General features: G+C 35.6%; 2 protein-coding genes and 1 pseudogene across 9 annotated transcripts in view; 1 reads left to right on the forward strand and 2 right to left on the reverse strand.

The window, feature by feature from the left end:
- LOC104591424 (Isocitrate/isopropylmalate dehydrogenase family protein) overlaps positions 1 to 4,729 on the forward strand; it is a 28,235-nt gene extending 23,506 nt beyond the window's left edge. For 2 of the 6 annotated variants that reach the window (XM_088903011.1, XM_088903012.1), the window contains exons 15-16: positions 2,615 to 2,704; positions 4,276 to 4,729. In XM_088903011.1, the coding sequence (XP_088759137.1) occupies positions 2,615 to 2,704; positions 4,276 to 4,435 (250 nt within the window). In that variant the 3' untranslated portion in view covers positions 4,436 to 4,729. Of the gene's footprint in view, positions 1 to 2,614; positions 3,620 to 4,275 lie in introns of those variants that run through there. The other 4 variants (XM_010250235.3, XM_010250236.3, XM_088903014.1 and 1 more) reach the window with 3 other exon arrangements.
- Positions 4,730 to 7,420: 2,691 nt separating this feature from the next.
- On the reverse strand, positions 7,421 to 9,264 carry LOC104591423 (F-box/kelch-repeat protein At1g23390 pseudogene; annotated as a pseudogene). The gene has a single exon (XR_016085454.1). The product of XR_016085454.1 is annotated as an F-box/kelch-repeat protein At1g23390 pseudogene (transcript).
- Positions 9,265 to 17,512: 8,248 nt separating this feature from the next.
- LOC104591422 (anthranilate phosphoribosyltransferase, chloroplastic-like) lies at positions 17,513 to 22,468 on the reverse strand. Of its 2 annotated transcripts, none has more exons than XM_010250233.3 (10): positions 22,203 to 22,468; positions 21,943 to 22,086; positions 21,628 to 21,789; positions 21,396 to 21,479; positions 20,498 to 20,686; positions 18,938 to 19,028; positions 18,700 to 18,759; positions 18,306 to 18,424; positions 18,006 to 18,140; positions 17,513 to 17,826 (listed from the first exon to the last, which is right to left on the reverse strand). In XM_010250233.3, exons 1-10 carry the CDS (start codon positions 22,407 to 22,409, stop codon positions 17,788 to 17,790), a joined length of 1,230 nt encoding a protein of 409 aa, XP_010248535.2. In that variant the 5' UTR covers positions 22,410 to 22,468; the 3' UTR covers positions 17,513 to 17,787. The 2 variants fall into 2 exon arrangements, with proteins under 2 accessions (XP_010248535.2, XP_010248533.2); XM_010250231.3 differs by having other exon boundaries at positions 21,931 to 22,086.
- Positions 22,469 to 23,052: the final 584 nt, after the last annotated feature.

Genomic DNA, 23,052 nt, shown 5'->3' on the forward strand with positions numbered 1-23,052 from the left:
CTGAAAAGAAGGAAAAATCTGTTTAGTTAGGGATTTATGGTTTTGCTGCATTTTTAGTAATTCTGACACCACAGGATGACTGAAAGCATATAAATACCTTAAATAACTATCCCACCATAAACAGATGTTCTTCGCAAATTATCTTGTCAGTATGACAAGGTTCATAAATTCCTGCTAATTGCTATTGCTATATCCTGATCAGTGTTTTCAATGTGGTGAGGTGATGACTAGTTTTAAGTTAATATCCTTTATTAGATACAGATTGGGGAATGACTATAAAATAAAATTCTGGAAGGACCTTTGGTGGGGGAATTCTACTTTAGCAGCCTCCTTCCCTAGACTCTACAACCTCTCCCTAGACAAAGACTCAACTGTCTCCTCTTGTATTCCTAACCTGCCTGCCGACAACAACCTGAACTTACAACTCAGAAGACCATTAAGGGACCAAGAAATTTCAGACCTTGTGGCCCTCATCCAAACCATCAAGGAGGTCTACATCTCCCCCCTTTCCCATGATACCTGAGTGTGGACCCTCCACCCAAATGGTGAGTTCTCTTCTAAGTCTCTTTCAACAGGTGGACAGAGATCCTGCTTCCCCTTCAAGAAAATCTGGTACCAACACATCCCTTCTAGAGTTTGCTTCTTTGTATGGGAGGCATGTCTACAGGGAATAAATACCTATGACCTCCTTCAGAAGAAAAGTCTAGGAAAACTTTACATTTCTCCTCATGCTTGCTGTTTGTGCCTGCAATATGGAGAAACAGCTGACCACCTTCTTATCCATTGTAGGTTCACTCGAAAGGTCTGTCTGCATTTTTTAAACCTGATAGGTTACCATTGGGTCAACCCAGAACATATTCAAGACTTAGTTCATCAGTGGCAAGGTTGTGGCCTAAGCAAAAGAGGCAAAGCCTACTGGCAAATGGTGTTACATGCAGTTATGTGGGGTGTCTGGGAAGAAAGAAACAAGCGGGTATTTGAGAACGTCAGAACTCTAGAAGAGTTACTTTTGGACATTACCCATCTCTGTAACTTTTGGGCTGCTAATTCAGAGCTGTTCCAAGATCTCTCAATCAATGACTTTAACAGAAACTTACAAACTATTCTCTTCCTCCTTCATTCCACTCAGACTCCCTTAAGACATCCAATTTCACTCAATGAAGGAGGAATGATGTTACATTTTGATGGGAGTGCTGCAGGCAATCCAGGGTTTGCTGGAATAGGGGGATTCTTAAGGGATGAAAGAGGTAACATTTGTTGGGTTTATAGTGGACCAATTGATTTCACTGACTCAACTAAGGCTGAAGTGTTGGCTGCTCTAACTGGAATCAGAATAGCTAAAAGTTTGGGTATTCAGAATCTTTCCATCGCAGGGGACTCAGCAAATACCATCAAATGGTTAAGGGACAAGGAAGGGGGTCCTTGGAGGTTAAGCCATTATTTGGCAGAAGCAAGGGATTAGACAGTTTAAATGCAAACACGTTTTGGATTCCGGGGGAACTTAATCCTATTGCAGATGGGCTTAGCTAAATTGGGTGCTTGCTTAGAAAATCTGTATAATGATAGGATTTCTCCTTTGTAATCTTTGGGGTTCTCCCCTGCTTTGTACATCCTCTCATGTACTCCTTTTTATTTTAATGAAATCTGGTTAAACTTTTCTCAAAAAAAAAAAAAAAGGTTGTGTTTGGTACCATTGCTGTTTCTTGAGGAAATGCCAAATTTGGTGTTTCTACTATAAATGCAAACACCCAATCTGATGCCTATATTTTCTTTTAGTTGGAAGTGGTTATCTGATGTGTGATGTGATAACGCAATTTCTCAAAAATTTGTATTGACCAACCTAAAACGTTGCAAGTAGAAGTGGCAATGATACCGAACACAACCTTAGTTTACAATCTCTGTTTTGTAAATATAAAAAGTTAGGCTGGACAAGGTAGGACAGGAAATTTCAGCCTTTTTTTTTTTAAACAGAAAGTGCAATCTTGACTATTCAATTTGCCCATTGTTTGTCAACTCTGTACCAGCATATCACTGATTGGAAGAAGAAAATTTAAAAGAACACCACTGTTTTTTTTTTTTGTTATTTTATGCTTTATACCATCAGTCAATCATGTTCCCATCACATGAATATAGAAAAACACAAAATTCTATGTTATTTCAAATGATTAGAAATACAAACAAACAAGGCTTTGATCACACTGGTCCTGGTAGGAAGTTCCAGTATTGGCTGAACAGATTAGCTACAGGAGCACAACAACAATCATCCAAAAGAAGTGATGGTAGTTGGATTTTATTCCATGTGGGTCCTGGATCCCTGGTCAGATGGTTGACTGCTGGTTCAATATATAAGAACATTGCTTTATAAATGTCTGTCTCGTCCTGAGTGTACGAGGATGTGTCTATGTTTAATAAGACAATTCGACTTGAAAGTATATAGTACATAAAGATAATAGTGTATTAACATTGAAACATACAATTTCTGATGGAAGATGTCTTCACTGTATTAGTAGCAAAGGTGGAGTAGCTGGTGTTTTTAATTAGTGCAATGCCCACATTGACCTAATCTGAATGATATTCACCCTTGTGACATTTATGGTTCTTTTTGACATTGCAGAGTATCTAGGGAATTATACTTGAATACTGAAGAATTCGTTGATGCTGTTGCGCAAAACCTTGAGGAGAAGCTTCGGGTGCCAGCACTTGTGTAAGTAGAATGGTAGGACATAGTTTTCTCCCCTTCTAATAGAATTCTGCAGGCACGAAAATAATGCAAGTCAATATAAAATGACTGTACTGTTGATGCAGTAAGCAATTTCTTATTCTCATAAAAAAATCATCCGTCCTGTCTCTTGTTTAAATTTGTATTTTCCCCAGCTCTACTTCTTACTTTCAGGAAAATCTGTATCAAAGGCCCCCAGCTCTCTTCCCAAGAAAATCATCATCATCCATGCCTTATTCCAAATATAGAGTTGGCTACATGAATCTTGTTTTGCTAATCCATTCTATTTAAAGGTATATCCACTATTAAATTATTACTGCTTAAATCATTTCTTACCGACTATCCATGCCCTTTTTTGGTCTACCCCTAGTTCTTCATGCCCCTTTCACTTGTAATAAATCACTTCTTATAGCGCTATTGGTGGTTTTCTATGCACGCGAACAAATCATCTTAGTCTACTCTCTCATTTATCACTTGTTGAAGCTACTCGTAGGTTTCTATGGATAACTTCATTCCTAATCCTATCCTTTCTGGTTTTTCCACCCATCCATCTTAGCATTCACATTTCTGTCACACTTTTTATGAATATGTTTTACTGCCCAACACTTTGCTCCATACAACATAGCTGGCTTTACAACTATTTTATAGACTTTTCCTTTTAGTCCAAGTGGTATTCTCCTATCACACAAAAGTCCAGATGCACCTCTCCATTATTATTAAATTTACATGTCATAGTCTTACTTATTTTAAAATCTCTTGTTTTTATGGCATTTGTCTGTAAGCTTAATTTTGCATTTAATCTTTCATTAGTTTTATCAATTAAAATAATGTTATCCACAAAGAACATGCACCATGAAACTTCTTCCTTACCTCTTTCAATAAAGAATGATCTTTGGTTTCTGGACTCTGGAGTTAGGAATAATTCTTATAATTCTTATTTTTTGCATGTAAAATAAAAAAAATATTTTTATATGTAAAATTTTTATTTTTTATAAGAAGCTTGACTCATACTCGAGCTCAAACTTGTGAGCTTTTGAGCCAAGCCAAATTCAAGCTCAAGTCTCTAGCTTGAATTGAGCTTGAGCTTGGCATTGTTTAGGCAAGCTGAGCTCGAATAGCCAGGTGTTCGGCTCGGTTTGAATCCACCCCTACCAGAATTCGGCGGGTCATCATTTAACACTTGTACACGATTATGCATAGATGGGTGTGACACTTGTCTACACCCACTCTTAGGTGGGCAATGGATTCTGAAAATCTGATATGTCCGACCTGTGTACTGGGATTTGAATATTAAAACCTGCATCTGTAAATTTGTCCTATCTTATCATATAAAAATCCGAGTCTGAATAACAGGTGTATATGTTATATTTTATAGTTACGTTTGTTATAAAAATACATGTATGTTTGAAATAGTTAATTTTTAAATCTTTTTTATTTTAATGATAAATGGGAAAATCTATGATAACGGAAAATCTTGGTATCGGAAGAGATCTAATCCGGATTGGATTTGAATTTGAAATTCTAATAATTGGATTGGAATATGTTGGTGAATCCAGTCTGATTACATCTCCACTTGCGGTCTTAGGATGGGGATCTGTACAATGTAATGGTTGGTGCTCGTCATGCCAAGTACACATCCACTTATATTCGATTAAAGGGCTTTGTCAGCCAATATCAGAACCCACCAAGTTATGTCTAAACCTACCTGAAAAATAGGGTTGTGGCCTGAGGTAATCCAATCAATCTGTATGCAATATGTATGCATGTACGTTAAGTAGGTACGGCTGTCTCCTATCTAATAAACTTGTAATCAATCAACTAGTATCACAAGAGTCTGGATCTGTTTCTCACAGCATGTTTCAGCCCCACATCGGGTATATTTCCTGTATTTTATATTATTATACAGGGGAGATGTTCCGAATACATGGTGGAATGCGGCTGTGAGGTCGGTGTGAGGAGCGCTTCCAATTTCACAAAAGTGTTAATTAAATCATTTGGTATTCATCAAAACTCATAGAGGGTATTATCCAAGCAAATATCTCTTGTAATAAAAAGTTCATTAAGACTGCCCTCACTCTCTCTCTCTCTCTCTCTCTCTCTCTCAAAGAACAACCAATCTAACATTCATTCAAAGAGTTGCCGACCAATCCGGAGCTGGATCTTGAAGCTCAAAAATTTGGTTCAATATTCTATTTCTAGTAGCCATAGCACGAATATTCATTCCATTTAATCTGGCTTGTGGTATATTAATCGAGTCGATGATGTTTTGGGCATCCTTATGAACACAAGCTTCCTTGTCTTAAAGCATAGATAAGATTTGGTATTTACCAAGATTCTCTTGCCACTTTATAATTTATTTGAGTTTGGCTTGCCAAAACAATGTTAGTTTTGAGCTCGAACTCAATTCTAGCTAAAGATTTGAGTTTGAATTCAGCTTGACTCAAAAGCTTGTAAGTTCAAGCTCAGCTTAGTTTGAGTTTGACTGTGAGCCAAGCTTCCTATAAAAGAAAAAATTTAAATATATAAAAATTATTGTTTTAGTTTGCATAAAAAATAAGAATTATAAAAATTATTTATTATATTATACATATAATAAAAATGATTTATTATATATATTAGGTTCGATTAGGCTTGTGAGCCTCACAAGATGTGTTTCACTAGGCTTGAGCTTGACACGATTAGCAAATGAGCTATATATCAGGTTTTAATTATGCTTGAAGCTCGGTTTAAGCTAAGCCGAATCAAACTTTTCACGAGTCGAGCTCAAATAGCTCGGAAAAAGCTCAATTTGTTTCTACTCCTACTCCCCATATTGTTGAAGGTTGTACCCAATTTGTGCTACCATCAAGAACCCAATTATGCATAGTAAAAGGCTAAAGAAAAATAAGTAAAGAAAGACATGGGCTTTTCTTTGTTCACTTTCTAGAAAAATTGTATTCTGAATTTGGCTTGCAAAAAATATCTTAATGAACTTTTTCTATACTTGAGATGTTCAACTAGTTTAAAATCAACTTTGGTCCTCTGCATTTTTGCATTTTGATCGTAATCTTCTTTATTAACTCTTTCTTTTGCTCTCAACATAGCTAGAAGCATGAAAAGCCAACCTTTGAAGCATGTGGGTGGGTAATTTTATATTAGGGAAAATTCCCGATTAGTACTTTGTACTCTGGGCTTTTTGCCACTTTTTCAGTATTTGAACTTTTAAAATGTGTCAAATTAGTATCTATCGTTAATTAGTTGTTAACTAGTCGTTAAGTGGCATTTGAAAAGACACAAATGCCCCTTGAATGTCATCTAATTTTCTTTATTAACCATCCAAATGTTGACAAAAAATGAATAATCCCATATCCTTGTCTCATCTATTTACAAAAGTTGGGGTCACCAGAATGAACACTTGAAGGGCATTTGTGTTTTTTCAAATGCCACTTAACGATTGGTTAACGATAAGTACTGGATTGGCACGTTTTGAAAGTTCAGATTTTGGATTGTGTTTTAAAGTTCAAGGACCAAAGTTACTAGGTGAGCATTCACTTTGTTTAGTTAAAAACCAAACCAAATAAATCGAATTTTCAAAAACTGATATACCTATTTGTGAAATTGAACCGAAACCAAACTTTTCAAAAACTGAACTGAATTTTTTTTTGGTTACTTTGGTTGATTCGGTTTTAACTGAATCTGTTTGCTATTCTCGATCTATCCTATGCATTTGTGCAAGTGCATATGAAATTTACACTACAAAAGTACAAACTTCAAGCAAAGCACTTAAAAACTGAAGAATCTGGTGGTTAAAAATTTCCATAGTCCAGATTTGGTGGCTAACAAAAAATACCAAGAAGAATTGAAGATTAAAAGGGAAAATTTGAAAAAAAAAAACTTGCACTTAGAGATTTCAATGGCTAAAAAAATCAAGGAGAGAACTACAAAGAACCAAAAAACTAAAGATTAAAGAAGACTCGTTGGGTTCTATCACTTATTGTCGGAAAAGTTAGTTTGTTGGATGCTGAACCATGGAGTAGTGGAACCGGAACTCGTAGTTTGCTGCTACTTTGTTTGTTCACAGTTCACTACTGCAAGGCAAGGTTCAAAATATCGATACGTTCAATACGTCAATATGGGCGTATCGGACGAATTGATACAGCTTTTTAGTGTTTTTTTTTTAATTTTCTTTGCAACTGGTTTAGGGGAGCTGGTTTAGGCTTATTCTACACCCTGAACCGGTCAGACCCTCGATACACCCACTGTAGCAGCATATCGGGGGGGGTCCTGAAACGATATGTGTCGATACTTAGAATCTTGCTGCAAGGGACTCATGGCTTTAGTCTTTAGAGGTTGAGAGAAAGATGAAGGTCGATGGTCAAAGACTAATGGATTTTGGGTTATCCATTACCGTTAAGTTATCCTTATGTTCAGATTTTGGGTTTTGACCAAAGGCTAATAACCTTTGAGCTGTTCATTATATCTGCATGTTTACCAATTTATTCCCTAAAATTTGATTTTTTAGATTAACCCAGCTATTAAATCTCACAACCAAAATAAAAAACCGAAGTTTGACAAACTGATTTTTAAAATTAAAACTGAACCATTTTTTTTGAAATAACCAAACCGAAATTTAGATTCGGTTATTCGGTTTCAACCGAATTATGCTCATCCCTAAAAGTGCCATTAGGCCAAAGTACGTACTAATCAGGAATTTTCCCTGGATGCCACTCTGGAAATGGGTATGATGTTAATAGATGGATGGATACAATTACAGTGAATATAATCCATGGCAGAGATAAAATATGTGTTTATTAAATATTGCAAAATATTCAAAGGAGACTGGAATTACTTTTCCTAAACTCCCCCAATAATACTGATTTATTACTTGCCACGTGGAAGATTCATTGGTCGTTTACCTTCTTTGCCAAGTCCCAACGAAACGACCGATTAGCAAGAGTATAGATTTGACCTTCGTAAAGCGCGCCTTACACTACACCAACCTCACAACCTTGCAGCCGCACATCGAAATATCTTCTTCATTCACCACTTAATAATTGCGGTGCTTTCGTAACTTAAAAATCCAATCAAACCAACCAGTCCTCTGACTTAAAATTATTCTCCTCCCAAACGGCAAGTGACAGCAGTAACGACGACCAAACGATATCAATTTCCGGCATACTTAACGGTAATTCTCCGATTCCCCGACGTCAATGCCCTCTGTAGGTCATCAATTCCTACTCTTGAGCATGTCAACTCGAATCTCTCCATCCGATTCCTATCATCCACGATCGAGTTGTGAATATGGCCCCACCCACGCGCCACGCCGTTAGTGAATTCGCAGAACATTATTGCTTCAGGGTTCGATGGATTATAGATATAAATCAAGTTCCCCGCCGTCGATACCCCGATCGACGACAGAGGTGAACAATCGGCATTCACCAACTTCTCAACCATTTCTCCTGGCATCCTTCCGATGACTTTGCAGTCAAACGTCTCGCTCTCGCAGTCCAGTTCCCATAGCCCAATGCCTTGGACGATGTTGTCAGTACCAGTAGCTTCACCCATCAGCCCGACCAGAACCACATGATCCTCCGAACAGCTGGCGATCACGGAGTAAAACACGGATGGTCCCGGGTGGCGTAAATCGAACGGACCTTCCCACGTACTCGTCTCCGGATCAAACATGCAAACGGCGCCGGAAGCTTTCTCCAGCACCAAGAGTCTCTCGTTGGAGACGGCGACGGAGAGCCACGTGGTGGCCGCCGAGCCTTTCAAAATCGCCGGCATCGATTGGCACATCTCCCATCTCCGCGAAGTAAGGTCGTACATCTCCACCGCAAGCGGGTCGTCTTCAAATTCGGCGGTGCCACCAGCGACGACGACGCGGGACCCAATGATTGCAACGACGGGATCCAATCGCCAAACGAGCGGAGGGTCAGGGTTGTGCCAAGTTACATTGAGGGGGTCAAATGAGAAGGCGAACTTGGAGGAAGAGAGAACGTAGAGGAGATTGAGGTGGGAACACCGGAGCGGGAAGACGTGGTTGTCGTCGGAGGTGTGCGTAGTGACGTCCATCCAAAGCTGGGAATTGGGATCGTAGGCGTGGGTAGTTATCAAGGATGGGTTGCGACGGCTCTGGATGTAGAGAAAGAGCCAAGGCTTGGCACGTGGTGAGTTGCAGAGGGAAGAGGCTACAGCGCGTCGCCATGCCTTGGACACGCGAGAGGCGGGTACGAGGTTGATGAGGGGAAGGTGAGACAGGATGGACTCCAAGACATCTCCATGAAGAGGAGCTTGAGCTTCTAATACTGCTTCTTGTTTATCCTCCTCTATTGCCATTTCGAGCCAGGAATCTTCTTTCTTCTTTCTGTGTTGGATAAGGATAAGATGAGATGGCAATGGCCATGTCTCTCTCTGTATTGATATAGATATAGAATTTGAGGGATATGTTTGGCTTGTAGAATGGCTCACAGACCATCAGGGGACGAGCTGAGGCGGATGTGATACGATAGTTGGTCAAGTGATCTATCTGTCTGAGTCTCACAGGGAAGAAAAATTTTTAATGCAAGAATGGTCAAGAACCACCCCATCTACTTAATCTTATAGGCCCTACTTTAGGTGCTTCATATTCAGAGTACAAAGACGGCCCCTTTTTTAAATTTGTTGTGACGGCGACAGACAGCTCAACCTACTTAGGGGCCGTTTGAGAAGGGCTAGGATCTCTGTCTACGGAATCTTACAGTTTAAACAACAAAACAATAAACTTTTCGGTTCAACCACTTCAACAGATCCTTAGAGTTGGGGTGGCAAGACGATTGAAGTCATTGGCCTGAACAAGATAGAAAAAAAAAATAGGAGGTTGGAGGAGAGAACCAACAAGATCTAAGGACAATACACTCCCTATATAGTGTATCGGAAAGGCCCCAATATCGGCTGATATTTCTACTTTTATTGGGTTGGGAGAACCATGTGGAGGAAAACTTTGGCCGTTTTTTATTCAAAACAGCTCAGCATCAAAGCATCATACACTACCATTCATGATTGTGGTTAAAAGAATATTTGTGATTACCTGAATGAGGTAACTTGTCATATATAAATAGATAAATATATAAAAAGTTTCAAAACAGCCCAGACTGGAGTGTTTTTTTTTTTTTTTAATTTTCTAGCCAAAGTTCTTTCCCATTTGTCGATTGAGATTATCAGCCCAATAAATACAAAAAAAAAAAGAAAAAGAAAAAAGCCACTATGGTCTATGGGTGGGTTAGTGGGGGGGGACCAGGAATTGGAGACATATGTGGTTCCATGTTCAAATATCATCTTCAATTGATGGAGACAGGCTTTCAACCAACGATCATACCATCCGGTCAGTCATATTTATTCTATGGGAAAATCTATGATACATGAAAGATAAGATATGAAAAGAATTTTGACCAAATTTTAATATATGACACTTGATTCGTTTATCATGTTTATTATTTCAATTTGTTGGTGAGTTGTTGTTTCGATATCATATCTCACCAACCATGATGTGGATTGTAAACAAAGTCATGTCTCTTTTTCTTATGAAAAATAGCTTAGAAAGAACAACAATTGGCCCAACAGTGGCGTCTGCAATTTTAGACCCAACGCCTGCTCCTTCTAGATTAATAAATAAACAAATTTGACCAGATGGTTTGATCGTTCGTTTAAGGCCTGTCTCTGTCAATTGAAAGAAGAAAATTTTTTAGATCAATTTAAATGGATTCTCAATAATCGGATTAGGTTGTGATAGTTATCAGCTTGGTCACATATGAATGATTGGCGTTTAAGCTGATTAGCCACATACAAATATGTACAGTATAAAATCTTGTAATTGGTATTTTTAAAATTTGTATTTATGTAATATATATTTGTATTTTTACTCTTTCCAAATTAAGCCTTAATTTCTACTAATGGGATGCAGGAAAATGATATTAAGATTTATTGGACTTAAAACTTATTGCTTTATGGGACTACACAACCCGAGAGTAGGGATGGCAATTTTTCCCATCTCCATTGATTATCTGGCCTTCTTAACAAGGCGGGGATGGGGATCGAGACTGCCTTAGCGGGGATAAGGTGGGATGAGATTAATAGGAATAACCGATTAGGGACTAGGACAGGGACTGGGAGTGAAGTCCACACCCTGCCCTGACCCCAATTATATATATTAAATATATAATATTGTTTCTAAATAATATACTATTTATATTATTAAATTATATTTAAAACATTATTTGCATTTTAATTTTCCTTTATTTTAAATAAATACATTTTTAAAAACAAACTTTATTGAATAATATTCAATAATATCAGTAATTATTGAAAGTATAAAAAATATTTCACAAATTAAATTTAACCATGCCTTTTTGTTTTTCCAATGGTTTATTGGTAGAGTTGTAAAACGGGTCGTGCTGGCCCGCGGGCCGTCCCTCTCTCCACTGGAATATTTTTGAAGGTTGGCCCAACACGTCCCACAGCCCGAACCTGTGTGTGCTATGCCGTTGACTGGGCCAAATCTATTTATTTAAAAAATCTTAAATTTTATTTTATATGAATTTTGATGTATACAATTGTTTATATATACAATAATTAAATAAAGTAGTATAATACAATTGAAAAGCAATTGTTTATGAATTTTTTCGTGTCGTGGGGCATGGGTGGCCCTATTTTTATGGGAAAGTGGAATTAGAGATAGAAGTGAAGGAGAGGATAAAACACATATTGAGCTAATAGGTTGTTATAGAAAGTGAGAGAAGTGAGTTGGGGGGGGGGGGGGGGGAAGAGGGTTTGGATGTACTAGGCACGTTAGGTAAGCACAATGAGTGAGTACGTAATAGCTGTGTGACACATGTCCCAGTTAATGTTCCTTTCATCCAAACGTTTTTGTTCTGTTAGATAGAAATTATCCATTATTTTATAATCTTCGTCAAAATAATTCAAAATAAAAACAATGAAAAGCAAAACCTAAACGTGTTGGGATTTGAGACTCATTCACATTTTCTTTTTTATGTTTTTATTTTTAATTATTTTGATAAAAATAATAAAATAATAGATAATTATTTTGACAACATTAACTGGGATATGTGTCTTAACTCTTAGGTTAATTGGTAGAAATAATAATTAATTGATAGGAATCCATAATTAATGCGTTGTCTTAACTCTTAGGTTAATTGGTAGAAATAATAATTAACTCAAACTACTGAGACATGGAATTAACTCAACTTATAATCAATCGCTGTTAATGAATTCGAGTAGAGTAGGAGTGGTAACGATTGGCTTTGGCAGTTAGCCCATATAGGGTTCAGCTCATACTTCACCTGAATTAGATAGAGCATGAGACAGTCAAATGGTTTAGCAGTTCAATCATCCAATTTATAAGGTAATTGACAGGATTGACTAGTTTGACCAATTAATCAGCCAATTTGCAAAGGCATTAATAGAGTCAACTGGTGTAGTCCGATCAGTTTTTTACACCACCAATTTGTCCGATTGGCCGGTTCAAACATGGGTTGAAAATACATGTCTATACATCATTTCTCTCTCTTTGAATTTAGGCTCCGTTCGTTTTTTGATAAGTTATTTATTCAGGTAAATATAATTATTTGGATAAGTTTTTCTTAGGAAACATTAACCCGGGTTCTTTTATTTTCCAGGTTAATAAGGCAATGACCATTTTATCCATAGAAATTCATTATTAAAAGGGGCATTTTTGTCCCGTTCAAGTATTGGCAACTTTCCCCACCTATGAAATGGGTATCATTTTCCTGAACAAGTGATACTTAAGAAAATAAACTTTCTCTGTTCCTCAAATAAAGCTAAAAAAAAAAAAACATGAGATTCTTGATCAATGGAAACCAAAATCCCATTAACTAACTTCTCCCCTCTCAGAATTCAAAAAAAAAAAGAAAAGAAAAGAAAGAAGAACATCTCCTTAGTGTTATCCTTATCTATAAATGATTGACTCCACTTAAATTTCCCATATAAAAATTGTACAAAGTAATGTGATTTGAACCTAAAACGCCCATGTTAAAGACAATCATTATTACAATTGAGAAACGGGTGATCATTTTCAGCCCAGCCTGACCAGGTCCAGCCCAGCATACACACACAGAGGCCCAGAATCAGGCCCCTCCCAACCTGTGCAGGCCCATGATCACTCACGCCTACATTGAGCCATCTCTAACCAAGTTGTTAAAAAATAAAGTCATCTTTAGCTTTGAGCCATTTTCATAAAATTAAAGAAAGTTGTTACTAGTTTAATGGGTTGGGTTTGGATTTTTGTTCAACCCAACCTATTTATTTGATTTATGTCATGAAAGCGTTGACAAATTAGATGGCTTAGGTTGAAATTCACACCAAAGCCATCCTACCTAATTGCCACCCCTTTAGTGGCTAAGACTACATTTGGCATTCCTTATGATGAACATGCTACGTATAAAATTTAGATTTTAGGCCTGATCAAAGATTTTCACATCATCAATCAATAATCAAAGTATCATAGAATTGACATGGGTATTTCTTGTTCTAAGAAAATCTATGGTACAGTTATGCCACATACTTAAATGGAAATCTTAGTCTTTCATGCATTGACCAAAATCGATTATCATTTTGTCCTTGATAAAGTTGCTTAGGCTCAGTTTGAAAAGAGTATATATATAGTACAAAACCTTGTATGCATTTGCACTATAGATATCTGTATTTGTATTCCTTTCAAACTTTACAATGTAAATTTATTTGCACTGATACAAAATTATGATAATATAAATGATTTGTATGCAAATTCTGATTTATTTTTATTTCAAAGTTTTCCTTATTTTGTTTGATTGGAGTGAAAATAAAATAAAATAAGATCTAAAGCAGAATAAAATAAAACACATAACAAAATTAAACCAGAAATTGCATCCTTTTCATTTGCACTTCTTTGCATTTGTGCTAGTGTAAATAGAATTACACTGCAACCAAACACAGCCTTAATGACAATTAAAGGTGAGTATATATATTCTTGAATCCTAGAACCACAAGAATTGCATGAGCAGCTGTATCTCCTACAACGGCGCCACTGGTCATTCTCTTTGTTAGAGAATCCATTCCATGCAATCATGGCAGATGGAACCACTCTGGTTACATCATCTATGTTTTTTATCAAGGAAAAGTGTTTAGTAATTTGTTATAAAAAATAATTTATTAATTATATTAATAGATTTTAACAAAAATAATAAATTACATAATAAATAATTGTTTTTTCATATTATCCATTAGTATTCTCCTTTATTTATTTTACTTCATTAAAAATTAAATTAATCCATAGATTAACTTTTTTAGTCATAATTAAATTAATCTCAGCCAAGCTCAAGGTTTAAGACTTTAGGTTAAGGTTTGGTTGATCCTCAACCTGACCCAACCCCTTAAGTTGCACCCACAAGAGCAATGTGAAATTTGTAATTAGACTGAATCAAATCTAAGCACTACCCATGCATACATTATTTTTGGATTTTTAACTATTTTAAATAAAACTTATTAATGTTGAACCCGAAGGAGCTATGGGGGTTGAGATACTCCCATTATGTAACATAATGAATCAAAAACATAAAATATCTCAAGCCAGGTTTTGGTAGTGTATTAACAACTTCATAGGTTGCATAGCCCAACCCTGCCCACACCCTAAGCATAATCATATTTGTTTGGACTTGAGATAGGGACAGACTCGCCCATGTTAATTATAAAACTATGGCAATGGGGTGGGAACCATACTCCCCGTCCTCGCTCCCGACTTTGAAACAAATCCCCATCCTTGACCCTGATCCCCACCAAGGATAAATATGGCCCTTCATTCCTGATTCCTAATGAAGACAGGTTCTTTGTTGGGAACCTGAGTCCCCAGAATTTTAAATTAAATTTATTTTTCATAAAATATATTTACTTAAAATAAGGGAAATTTTTTTAAGTATAACAATATTTTAAATATATTCTGATATAAAAATATCATAAATAATATTATATATATAATTGGGGTTAGGACGGGGTGAGGAATTCGCTCCCCCATCTTCGTCCCTATCCTCAACTGGGTATCACTATCAATTGTCTTCCCTGCTAAGGCAATCTCCATTCCTGGCCCGATGGTTACTACCCAATAGGACAGGGAATATTGCTATCCCTATTCATATTCAAATCTTATTAATTGGTTAGTTGTCATAAAACTATAAATTGAAAAATTTAAACCTAATAAATAAAATTAATAAAAGTCTAACCCGAAGTCTTAAACGTTGAGCTTGTGATTAGATTAATTTAATTATGACTAGAGAAGCTAATCTATAGATTAAGCAATGATTACTTTTTTTATAATTTTAAAACAAAAGAAAATAGGAAAAATGCAAAAAAAAAGAGAAAATAGATAAATAGCTTCTCTCAAAAATTAATTTTATTGGTTATATTTTTTATTTTTGGTAATTTATCATATTTATTGGAAATCGTGTTAATCCATTTTTGGTAATTTCTTGGATAATTGTTTTGGTAATTATGACAAAATTATTGGCACTTTATTTTTTGTTATTTTCTTGGATAATTTCTTTTCATTAAATGTAATTTTCTACTATTTATAGATTAAATTATATTTAAATAAATAATTTAAATATAATTACTTTTAATTAAAATTTAAAATTTAATTATATTACTTACAGTTTAAAATATAATTTAAATAATATTTAAAATACAATTTAAATTATAACTTACATTAATTAACAATTTAAAAACTGTTAATTAATGAATTAATATTTTTTAATAAATACAGTATTTTAATAAAGACTGTTAATTAATAAATACTATAATTAATAATACTACAATTATTGAAAACTGTAAAATACGGTTAATTATTGGTACTGTAATTATTAAAAATACTGTTAATAAAAAATTCATTATTTTTAATAAATAGTGTTAATTAATTATAATACTGTAATTATTTAATTACTGTTAATTAATAAATACTGTAATTGTTAATACTGTTTTTTAACAAATTATAACTTACATTATATTAATTTAGTAAATTCATTATTTAATGTTTTTTTGAATAAATGTTGATAATTATTTAAAAATACTATAATTATTAAAAATACTGCTAATTATTAAAAATATTGTAATTATTATTAAACTATAAATTTTAAAACATAGTAATTATTATTAGTACTCTCCCTCTTTCTCTCTCTTAAATGTCTTTTTTTAATGTAATAATAACATGCATTAAAACAAGAGGTATTGAAAAATCTAGGATCTGGTGTCTCTCTCTCTTTATTTATATCTGTTTTTTTTTCTCCAATCTTCCTTGCGTTTCCCTGATTTCATACAATATATATGGCTCCAAAGATAAAGACACTGTGACTCTAATTGAGATTGAGAGGAGTGGGCTTTGGAATTTGTAAGGCGGCCTTCATAGAGAGAGATAGAGTCATAGAACCGAAGTTAGTTTTTGGACACAGCATATCTGGACTCCTTTGTTTTTTTTTTTTTTTTTTTTTTTCCTAGGCTTAAAACACAGTAGTGTGGTCAGAGCTAAGTGGCTTGCAAAACCCTCATCGACCTGATCCTGATTTCTGCTAACGATGGCCTTCCAGTGACATGCTTAATCTACACCCTCTTCCTACCTTCGGCTCTCATCCTAGCCTCGTTAGCAATGTTTTGAAAACCGGATCAGATCGGACGATCGAACTGGAAATATAGGGAATCAGTCATTTAATTGGTTATGTTTTACTCCAAGACTATTATTTGGCCAAAAATCGTTGATTTGATTAACGAACCATTGGTCCAAACGGTCAAATCGTTTAACCTAAAAACGGTTTTTGACCGTTTTTGAATTTTTAAATTTTTTATTTTTTTGTCAGAATAGGCCATCCGTTAGGACCAAACAGTCAGACCGTTCAACACGGGAACCAGACCCAGAACAGTTCCCTGTCCAGTCCAGTTTTAAAAACCTTGCTCCTTAGCCTGCTGCGTTCAGCTCTTCTCTCGGTCCAAACCATCACTACTATTCCTGTTCTTCTTTTGCCAATATTCCCCTTTTCCTTGGGTTTGAATGAGGATAGAAATAGCAGGAGATTGTACAAGTGCAATGTGCAAACCAGAGAGAGATTGTTCACACGAATAAAACTTAGGCCCCATTTGGTTTGTGGGAATAGGGGTTTTGAGTCAGAATCAGAATAGGCAATTTCATTTTCAACTGTTTGATTGGATGGAATCAGAAATCTCATTTCCATTTCTACTGAAATGGCATTCCCCTCTATTAGGAATGAAATCCTATTCCTACTGATTTTAATTCTCATTCTCATTCCTATCTAAGTCAAACAGACTATGAGAATAGACTATTCCAATTCCGATTACAAACCAAACGGACCCTTAAACGTGACTCAAAATACAGCTGTCATTATTTTAAGTGAATACTGCGGATGCCACAGCCGATCCGGACTGTGCTGCTGTCTGAGTTGGACCCGTCTCACAAAGCTAAAAGCTGCTGTCTGAAAACCCTCCGAAACGGGCACAAACCTGTAAATTGGGGTTTTATGCTTTAGGGCTTTAAAAGCCCAAGCCCCGAAGCTTATCATCAACAAATTTCATTTTTTGGTAAAAAGAAAAGAACAAAAAAAAAAGAGCTGCACAAGGACAAGACGGGGGTAGCTCTTCCCTAAAAGGAATACAAATACAAATGTGTATAGTATAAATATATACAAAATAATATAAAATGTAATGTTTTGTACTCTACAAATTTGTATTTGTACTCCTTCCAAACTGAGCCAAAAGACCAAAATATACAATAAGATTTAGATCAATCAACAAACTTCATTTACACTATTATTGGGGCTTGTTTACCCAGGCAACAGTTAACCGCTTGTTTAAGAGCCAAGACAAGTCGTCCATATTGTTGGGGGTTGATGTCACGTCACCTTATTAAATGTCAAACATGAAATGAAAGGCAACGGTCTGGTAACTGGCACATCCATTTATTGAATTTATTTTCGTTTTAATGATGCATCAGTATTCAGCTGCAATTGTCTCCACCATCACCAAACCAGTCAACAAGAAATTCAATTACATCTCACCATTGTTTCTTCTTTTTTCACCTTCTGCATCGATCATCACAAACCAATAATCAGACCCCAGAGGAAGAGGAACAAATAAAGATGGAAAAAAGAAAGGGAAGTTAGAAATCTGTAAGGGAGGTAAGAACTTGGAGAACCATGATCCTTTGAGTAAGTTTCTTCGTTGCCCATAAAAAAGAAGCAAGCTTCTTCGTTCAACTTACATTGGAGATGCGCATCCATGATTCCAGCGTTTTGAGAGCCTTTCCTGAACGTTGGGTCTCGCTAGCCAGGGTTACTCCTTCAGCTAGGCTGCTTACTTTCCCACTTACTAGGAGAGCTGCTGCTGCATTTAGGACCTGCAATTCATATACAGCCAGTGAACCGGTTTTTAAGGTCTCTCTCTCTCTCTCTCTCTCTCTCTCTCTCTCTCTCTCAGGGAGGGGGTTTTGCATGGTAGTGTTCGGAAATAATTTAGTACTTCTTTGATCAGATTAATTTAGGAGATAATTATAGCTACTTACAAAGGCATCCGCTATAGATCCTTGTTCTCCAGATAGTACGCGCCTTAGTATCTCTGCATTATACTCTGGGTTGCCTCCTCTTAAGTTCTCTATTTTACAGCGTTGAATACCAAATTCCACTGCACAGTGCATGTTCTGGATAAGTCAGTAGCAATGTTGTCAACAAGAAGCAGGGGAAGAGTTATGATTTTTGCAACCTGCTAAGTAGCTCCAAACCTTAATAAAAGATGAATAGAATGAAATAACTCTACAAGGACGACTGTTTTGTCTTCCATTGGAATGCATTGCATGAAATCCTAAAATGATGACGTCTCTTTCTTTTATTGACCTACTTTGGATGATTTGATCATGTAGTTGAATGGATGTTATAAAGTGACGTTATTAAGATTGTTACATGGATCAAAGGAGAACTTCTCAATCTTCTCGGGAGTAACATCAAGGACTAGTCCAGGTCCTGCCAACAAATATCACCATAAGTTATTGTAAAATTAAGGGAAAAAATGAAAAACGGAAAAGTATTTGTCCAAAACTAAGAAATATGACAAGCTAAATCATGAAAATATCAAAAACCAAGCTAGAAAGTGCAGAACATTGGAGTAGGTTTTGATAAGCACAGCTGGAAGGGAGCTTACCAAGGGGGCTCATTTCATCTAAACCCTCTGAGTGAACAACTAATGCCCTTCTCATTCCAAATTTTTGTAGTGCTTTGGCCATTTTAATTACCTGGCCGAAAATGAAGAAACCATTCACTTAAACATAACATTATGTTGATTGTTGAGAAGGGAAATCAGTGGAGAAATCGCCAGTGAACTGATGCAACAAATTAAAAGAAAGGTGAATTTATATGAGTATGTCCAGTGTGATCAATGTGGTGAAGCACTGACTAGACAACCCAAAAAAAATAAAAAAAAGGAAAGATATTATTCTAAATTTAAGATATTGATGGTATCCCATGAATGGGTTAATATAAACTGTAAACATGTAGTAAAAGAATGACACTGACCATTACTTTACAGTTTTTGTTTTGCAAACATCAAAAAATTGGGCTAGATAGGTTAGGGTAGGGAGTCATAGCCTTTTCCTTTCAAAGAAAAAGTGCAATCTTTGACTATTTGATGTATTCCATGTTTGTGGCAACTCCATACCAGCACAGTACTTATTGAAAGAAAACTCAAGGACCTGTCCTGCACTTTTATCTGTTATTCTGTGTTGTGTCTCAATTTTATATACCACCAGTAGACCTAGTTGACGCTCAGTAGTCCCCAGCAACTGCATCATTAGTATCAACCAACTAGCCGGTGATGCAGATGGTCTAGCCCTCAACTGCTTAGTTGATGTTTTGATGACACTGAGCATATCATATATATATTATATAAGCATGCATAAGATGCAAGTGCTCAAATCAGGTCATACATGTGAGATTCCATAAGCTCCAAAAGATTTTAATCATTTTGTTGTCTTTCTCCACCTTATAATCCTCAAATTTAGTGACAATATTTTCTTGTCACCAAACCAGAGTGATACCTTACACTTTGCAACCGGGAAAAAAAAATGAAAAAGTCAGAGTGATTATTATGACAGTACAAGCTTGGTGCATGACGTTGAAGACTCGAATGAATTATTGTTGGGGGTTTCTAGTCATAAATTCTAGAAAACATTCACATGCTTTTTGAAGTCCTAGTTTTATAGAATCTTTCTAATTGACACAAAGTTTTACTTGGCATCTGCAATTGAACCTCACCATATGAAGACCAACTATTGCACATCTTCAACATAAACTAATGTTTCAAAGGTAAGCAAAGAAACTATGGGGTTCTTTAGTTCACATGACTTGAACCTAGTAGTCAGTGATGTAACCTGGAAGAAAGTATCAGATGCCACAAATTAATGGACATTCTCAAAGTTAAAAAGTAGATGATCCTTCTCAAGAGAGAAGATTGTCAGGAAAGGCTATTTCAATTTTCTCGAGTCATATCAAAACGTCACTTCTCCTTGCCCTCTTTCAAAAACATTGTTGTATTTCTGTCATGTATAAACAAGAACAAGAGAAACCAGTAATAGAGACCATATTTTACAAAAGAAGCAAATTTATAAAGAGTTATATGACATGGAGACTATCATTTGATAGCATGAAAAGTAACAAGGAAAAACCTGCTAGTTGTCTAGTACTAAAATATGATGAGAGTACTTACTAAATCTTCATTGTATACGCCAACGACCGCAAAAGGTACCCGAGCCGGGTTCAACATAGGGCCCAAGATATTGAACACAGTCTTCACTTTAAGTGTTTTCCTAATGGGGGCAACAATTTTCATTGCTGGATGGTATCTTGGAGCTATCATGAAACCAATGCCAGCTTCCTTTACACATATCTTTACCCCCTAATTTCAAGAAAGAGGGGATAAAAGGAAACAATTACAAGCAATACATAGAAACTTTAGCAAAACCTTCAGTAGATAGAGACTTGAATATGGAAAGAAGGGTTTTGATGGTTTAAAGGAAGCAACATTCTTCAGATGTGGTTGATGATGAGTTAATTATTAAATTTTGAATTTTCCTTGAAAATTTATAGACAAGATATTGCATAAAAAGCTGACCCTATTGGTACACTAGGCATTATTTGGTTGAGAATCTTGAGGTGTTGCATAAAAAAACAGTTCCTCTTAAAACAGAAGCTTAGGAAATTTAAAGAAATAGCATGACAATGAGAAATAATAATAAGAACTGCATGAAATAATGTATTCTGCAGAACAAATCTAGCTGCAAAAATGTATATCTCGAGGAAAGCATACAAAATGCATTCTACCAAATTCATGGATGCAATTAGGGCAAATTACTTCACAAGCTGGTGCAAAATGTTTCGCTCCAACAGATCTATGTAAATGACGAAATGGCATACATGATTTCATTCTCTAGTTCTTCATAGTTGGAACTTGGAACCTAAGCTTTGTTATTTAAAAGTGTTCCATAAGTTCATCCCCGTTAAATAATGGTGATAGAGAATATAGTAATAATAGTCATTCCACATATTAGAATGAAAACGGATCTACCCCAACATTTAAACCAGTAAACAAAAATTAGTGTACCGACTTCAGGATCCAGATCGATCACAACTCCCAATGCTTCCAACACATCGGCGCTTCCACATGCAGAAGAACTGGAACGGTTTCCTTGCTGCAGGGCAGACAACATACTCATTCTTGTTACTTTTCTCTGTTCGCTCAGTCTACTACTCTCTGAACAAATAAATTATAGAACAAGGTAACATTTATTGCAGGAATTGATCGTCATTGGAATGGGGGTTGGAGTGGGAGCGACTGACTTTTGCAACATTTGCACCGGAAGCAGCGGCAAGAATGGAAGCACCGGTCGAAATGTTAACCGTGTTTGCCCCATCGCCACCTGTTCCAACAATATCGACCGCATCTCCAACCTCTTCAACCTTCACAGAGTATTTGAGCATCGCCCTCGCCAATCCTACAATCTGCTCATCAAAACAAAATAAAGTCTAATGATTTCTGGAATAGCAGGCAAAAATGTTGGTCAAGCAGTTTGTCAACCCCTAAAACCAAGCTATTGCACATTTAGCAAGCAAGATCAAGGTCAAAGGAAGAGAGGAGAATACTGTTGTATGTACTTCTTCAAATGTCTCCCCTTTGGCTCTTAAGAGAACAAGAAAAGCGCTGATGAGGGCTCCATTGGCTTCTTTGAGTAGAAAATCGAGAGAGGCTTCTGCTTCCACTTCTGATAAATCTTGTCGATTGATTAGAGATTCAATCAACTGCAGAATTACAAAAGCAAAAGCTTTTAGAAACTATTCTTTTCATATTAATAATACTAATGAAAGAAAAATTCGAACTTCTGAAAGAATAGAGATGATAGTAGTTTGTTGCATACCTGCTTGAAGGATTGTATCGGCGGATTTGAAGCTTGGTAAGGATCAGGCAAAGTAGTTGCCTGGGCCTTTAAGATCGTATATTTGAACTGGGAACTCGGGGCACTGAATAAGCATTTTGGGATTCGAAACCGGCGCCCTGAAGGCCTGTTGTTGGTCAAAGAACGAGAGACGATAATACCATCTCCTCCTGCAAGAACAGCTGCCATTTTTCACTTTCTTCCTTTTTTTCTCTCGTTCTTCGAATCAAATCAACCTATGTTTCATTGGTCTGAATTCTATTAAATATTAAAAGTGTAAATAATAATGTGGAAATTTTATTTTTACTAAAATATCTTTCTTTTTTTTTAATTTGGTCTCTCTTTGATAGAATCTTTATAAAATCTTCTATATTATATTTAAGCTATTAATTTTTATTAACATTTATTGCTTAACTAGAATACCTCTGTTTTCTAATTTTGTCTTTCAAATATAATTTTAAGTATTCATTTAATTCTCTCGTTAAGTCTTATATTGAATCTTATATTAATTAACCATATTAAAAAAATAATTGATTTTTATTAATGATAAAAATACAAATTTAAAATCAATCTAAAATGGAATTATTTTTCTGTTTGGTGGCAAGTTAACAATTCAACCTCCATGGATGAATCCTAATATCAAATATTCCATCATATTAAAAAAATAAGTATAATGAATAAGAATAATTTTTAAGACATAAAAATATAAAAAAAATATAGAAAATTCTAGAAACATATTACTTACTATAGTCATCATCATCTAAAAAATTGTCACATGCAATGCATGTACAGACCTAATATTTCTTTAAAGTACTCCTAAATTTTTTGACAA

The sequence above is a fragment of the Nelumbo nucifera genome, chromosome 4 (genome assembly GCF_055504915.1).
Source record: "Nelumbo nucifera cultivar China Antique chromosome 4, China Antique-T2T, whole genome shotgun sequence".
Taxonomy (NCBI): Eukaryota; Viridiplantae; Streptophyta; class Magnoliopsida; order Proteales; family Nelumbonaceae; genus Nelumbo; species Nelumbo nucifera.

What these genes read in the sequence shown, in the direction of transcription:
- LOC104591422 (XM_010250231.3), bottom strand. Translation starts at nt 22,409, where the DNA reads ATGGCAGCTGTTCTTGCAGGAGGAGATGGTATTATCGTCTCTCGTTCT. An exon ending in GATCTATAGCGGATGCCTTT is followed by an intron (nt 18,141 to 18,305) that starts GTAAGTAGCTAT and finishes TATGAATTGCAG; the next exon opens with GTCCTAAATGCAGCAGCAGC. An exon ending in CATGGATGCGCATCTCCAAT is followed by an intron (nt 17,827 to 18,005) that starts GTAAGTTGAACG and finishes TGATCGATGCAG; the next exon opens with AAGGTGAAAAAAGAAGAAAC.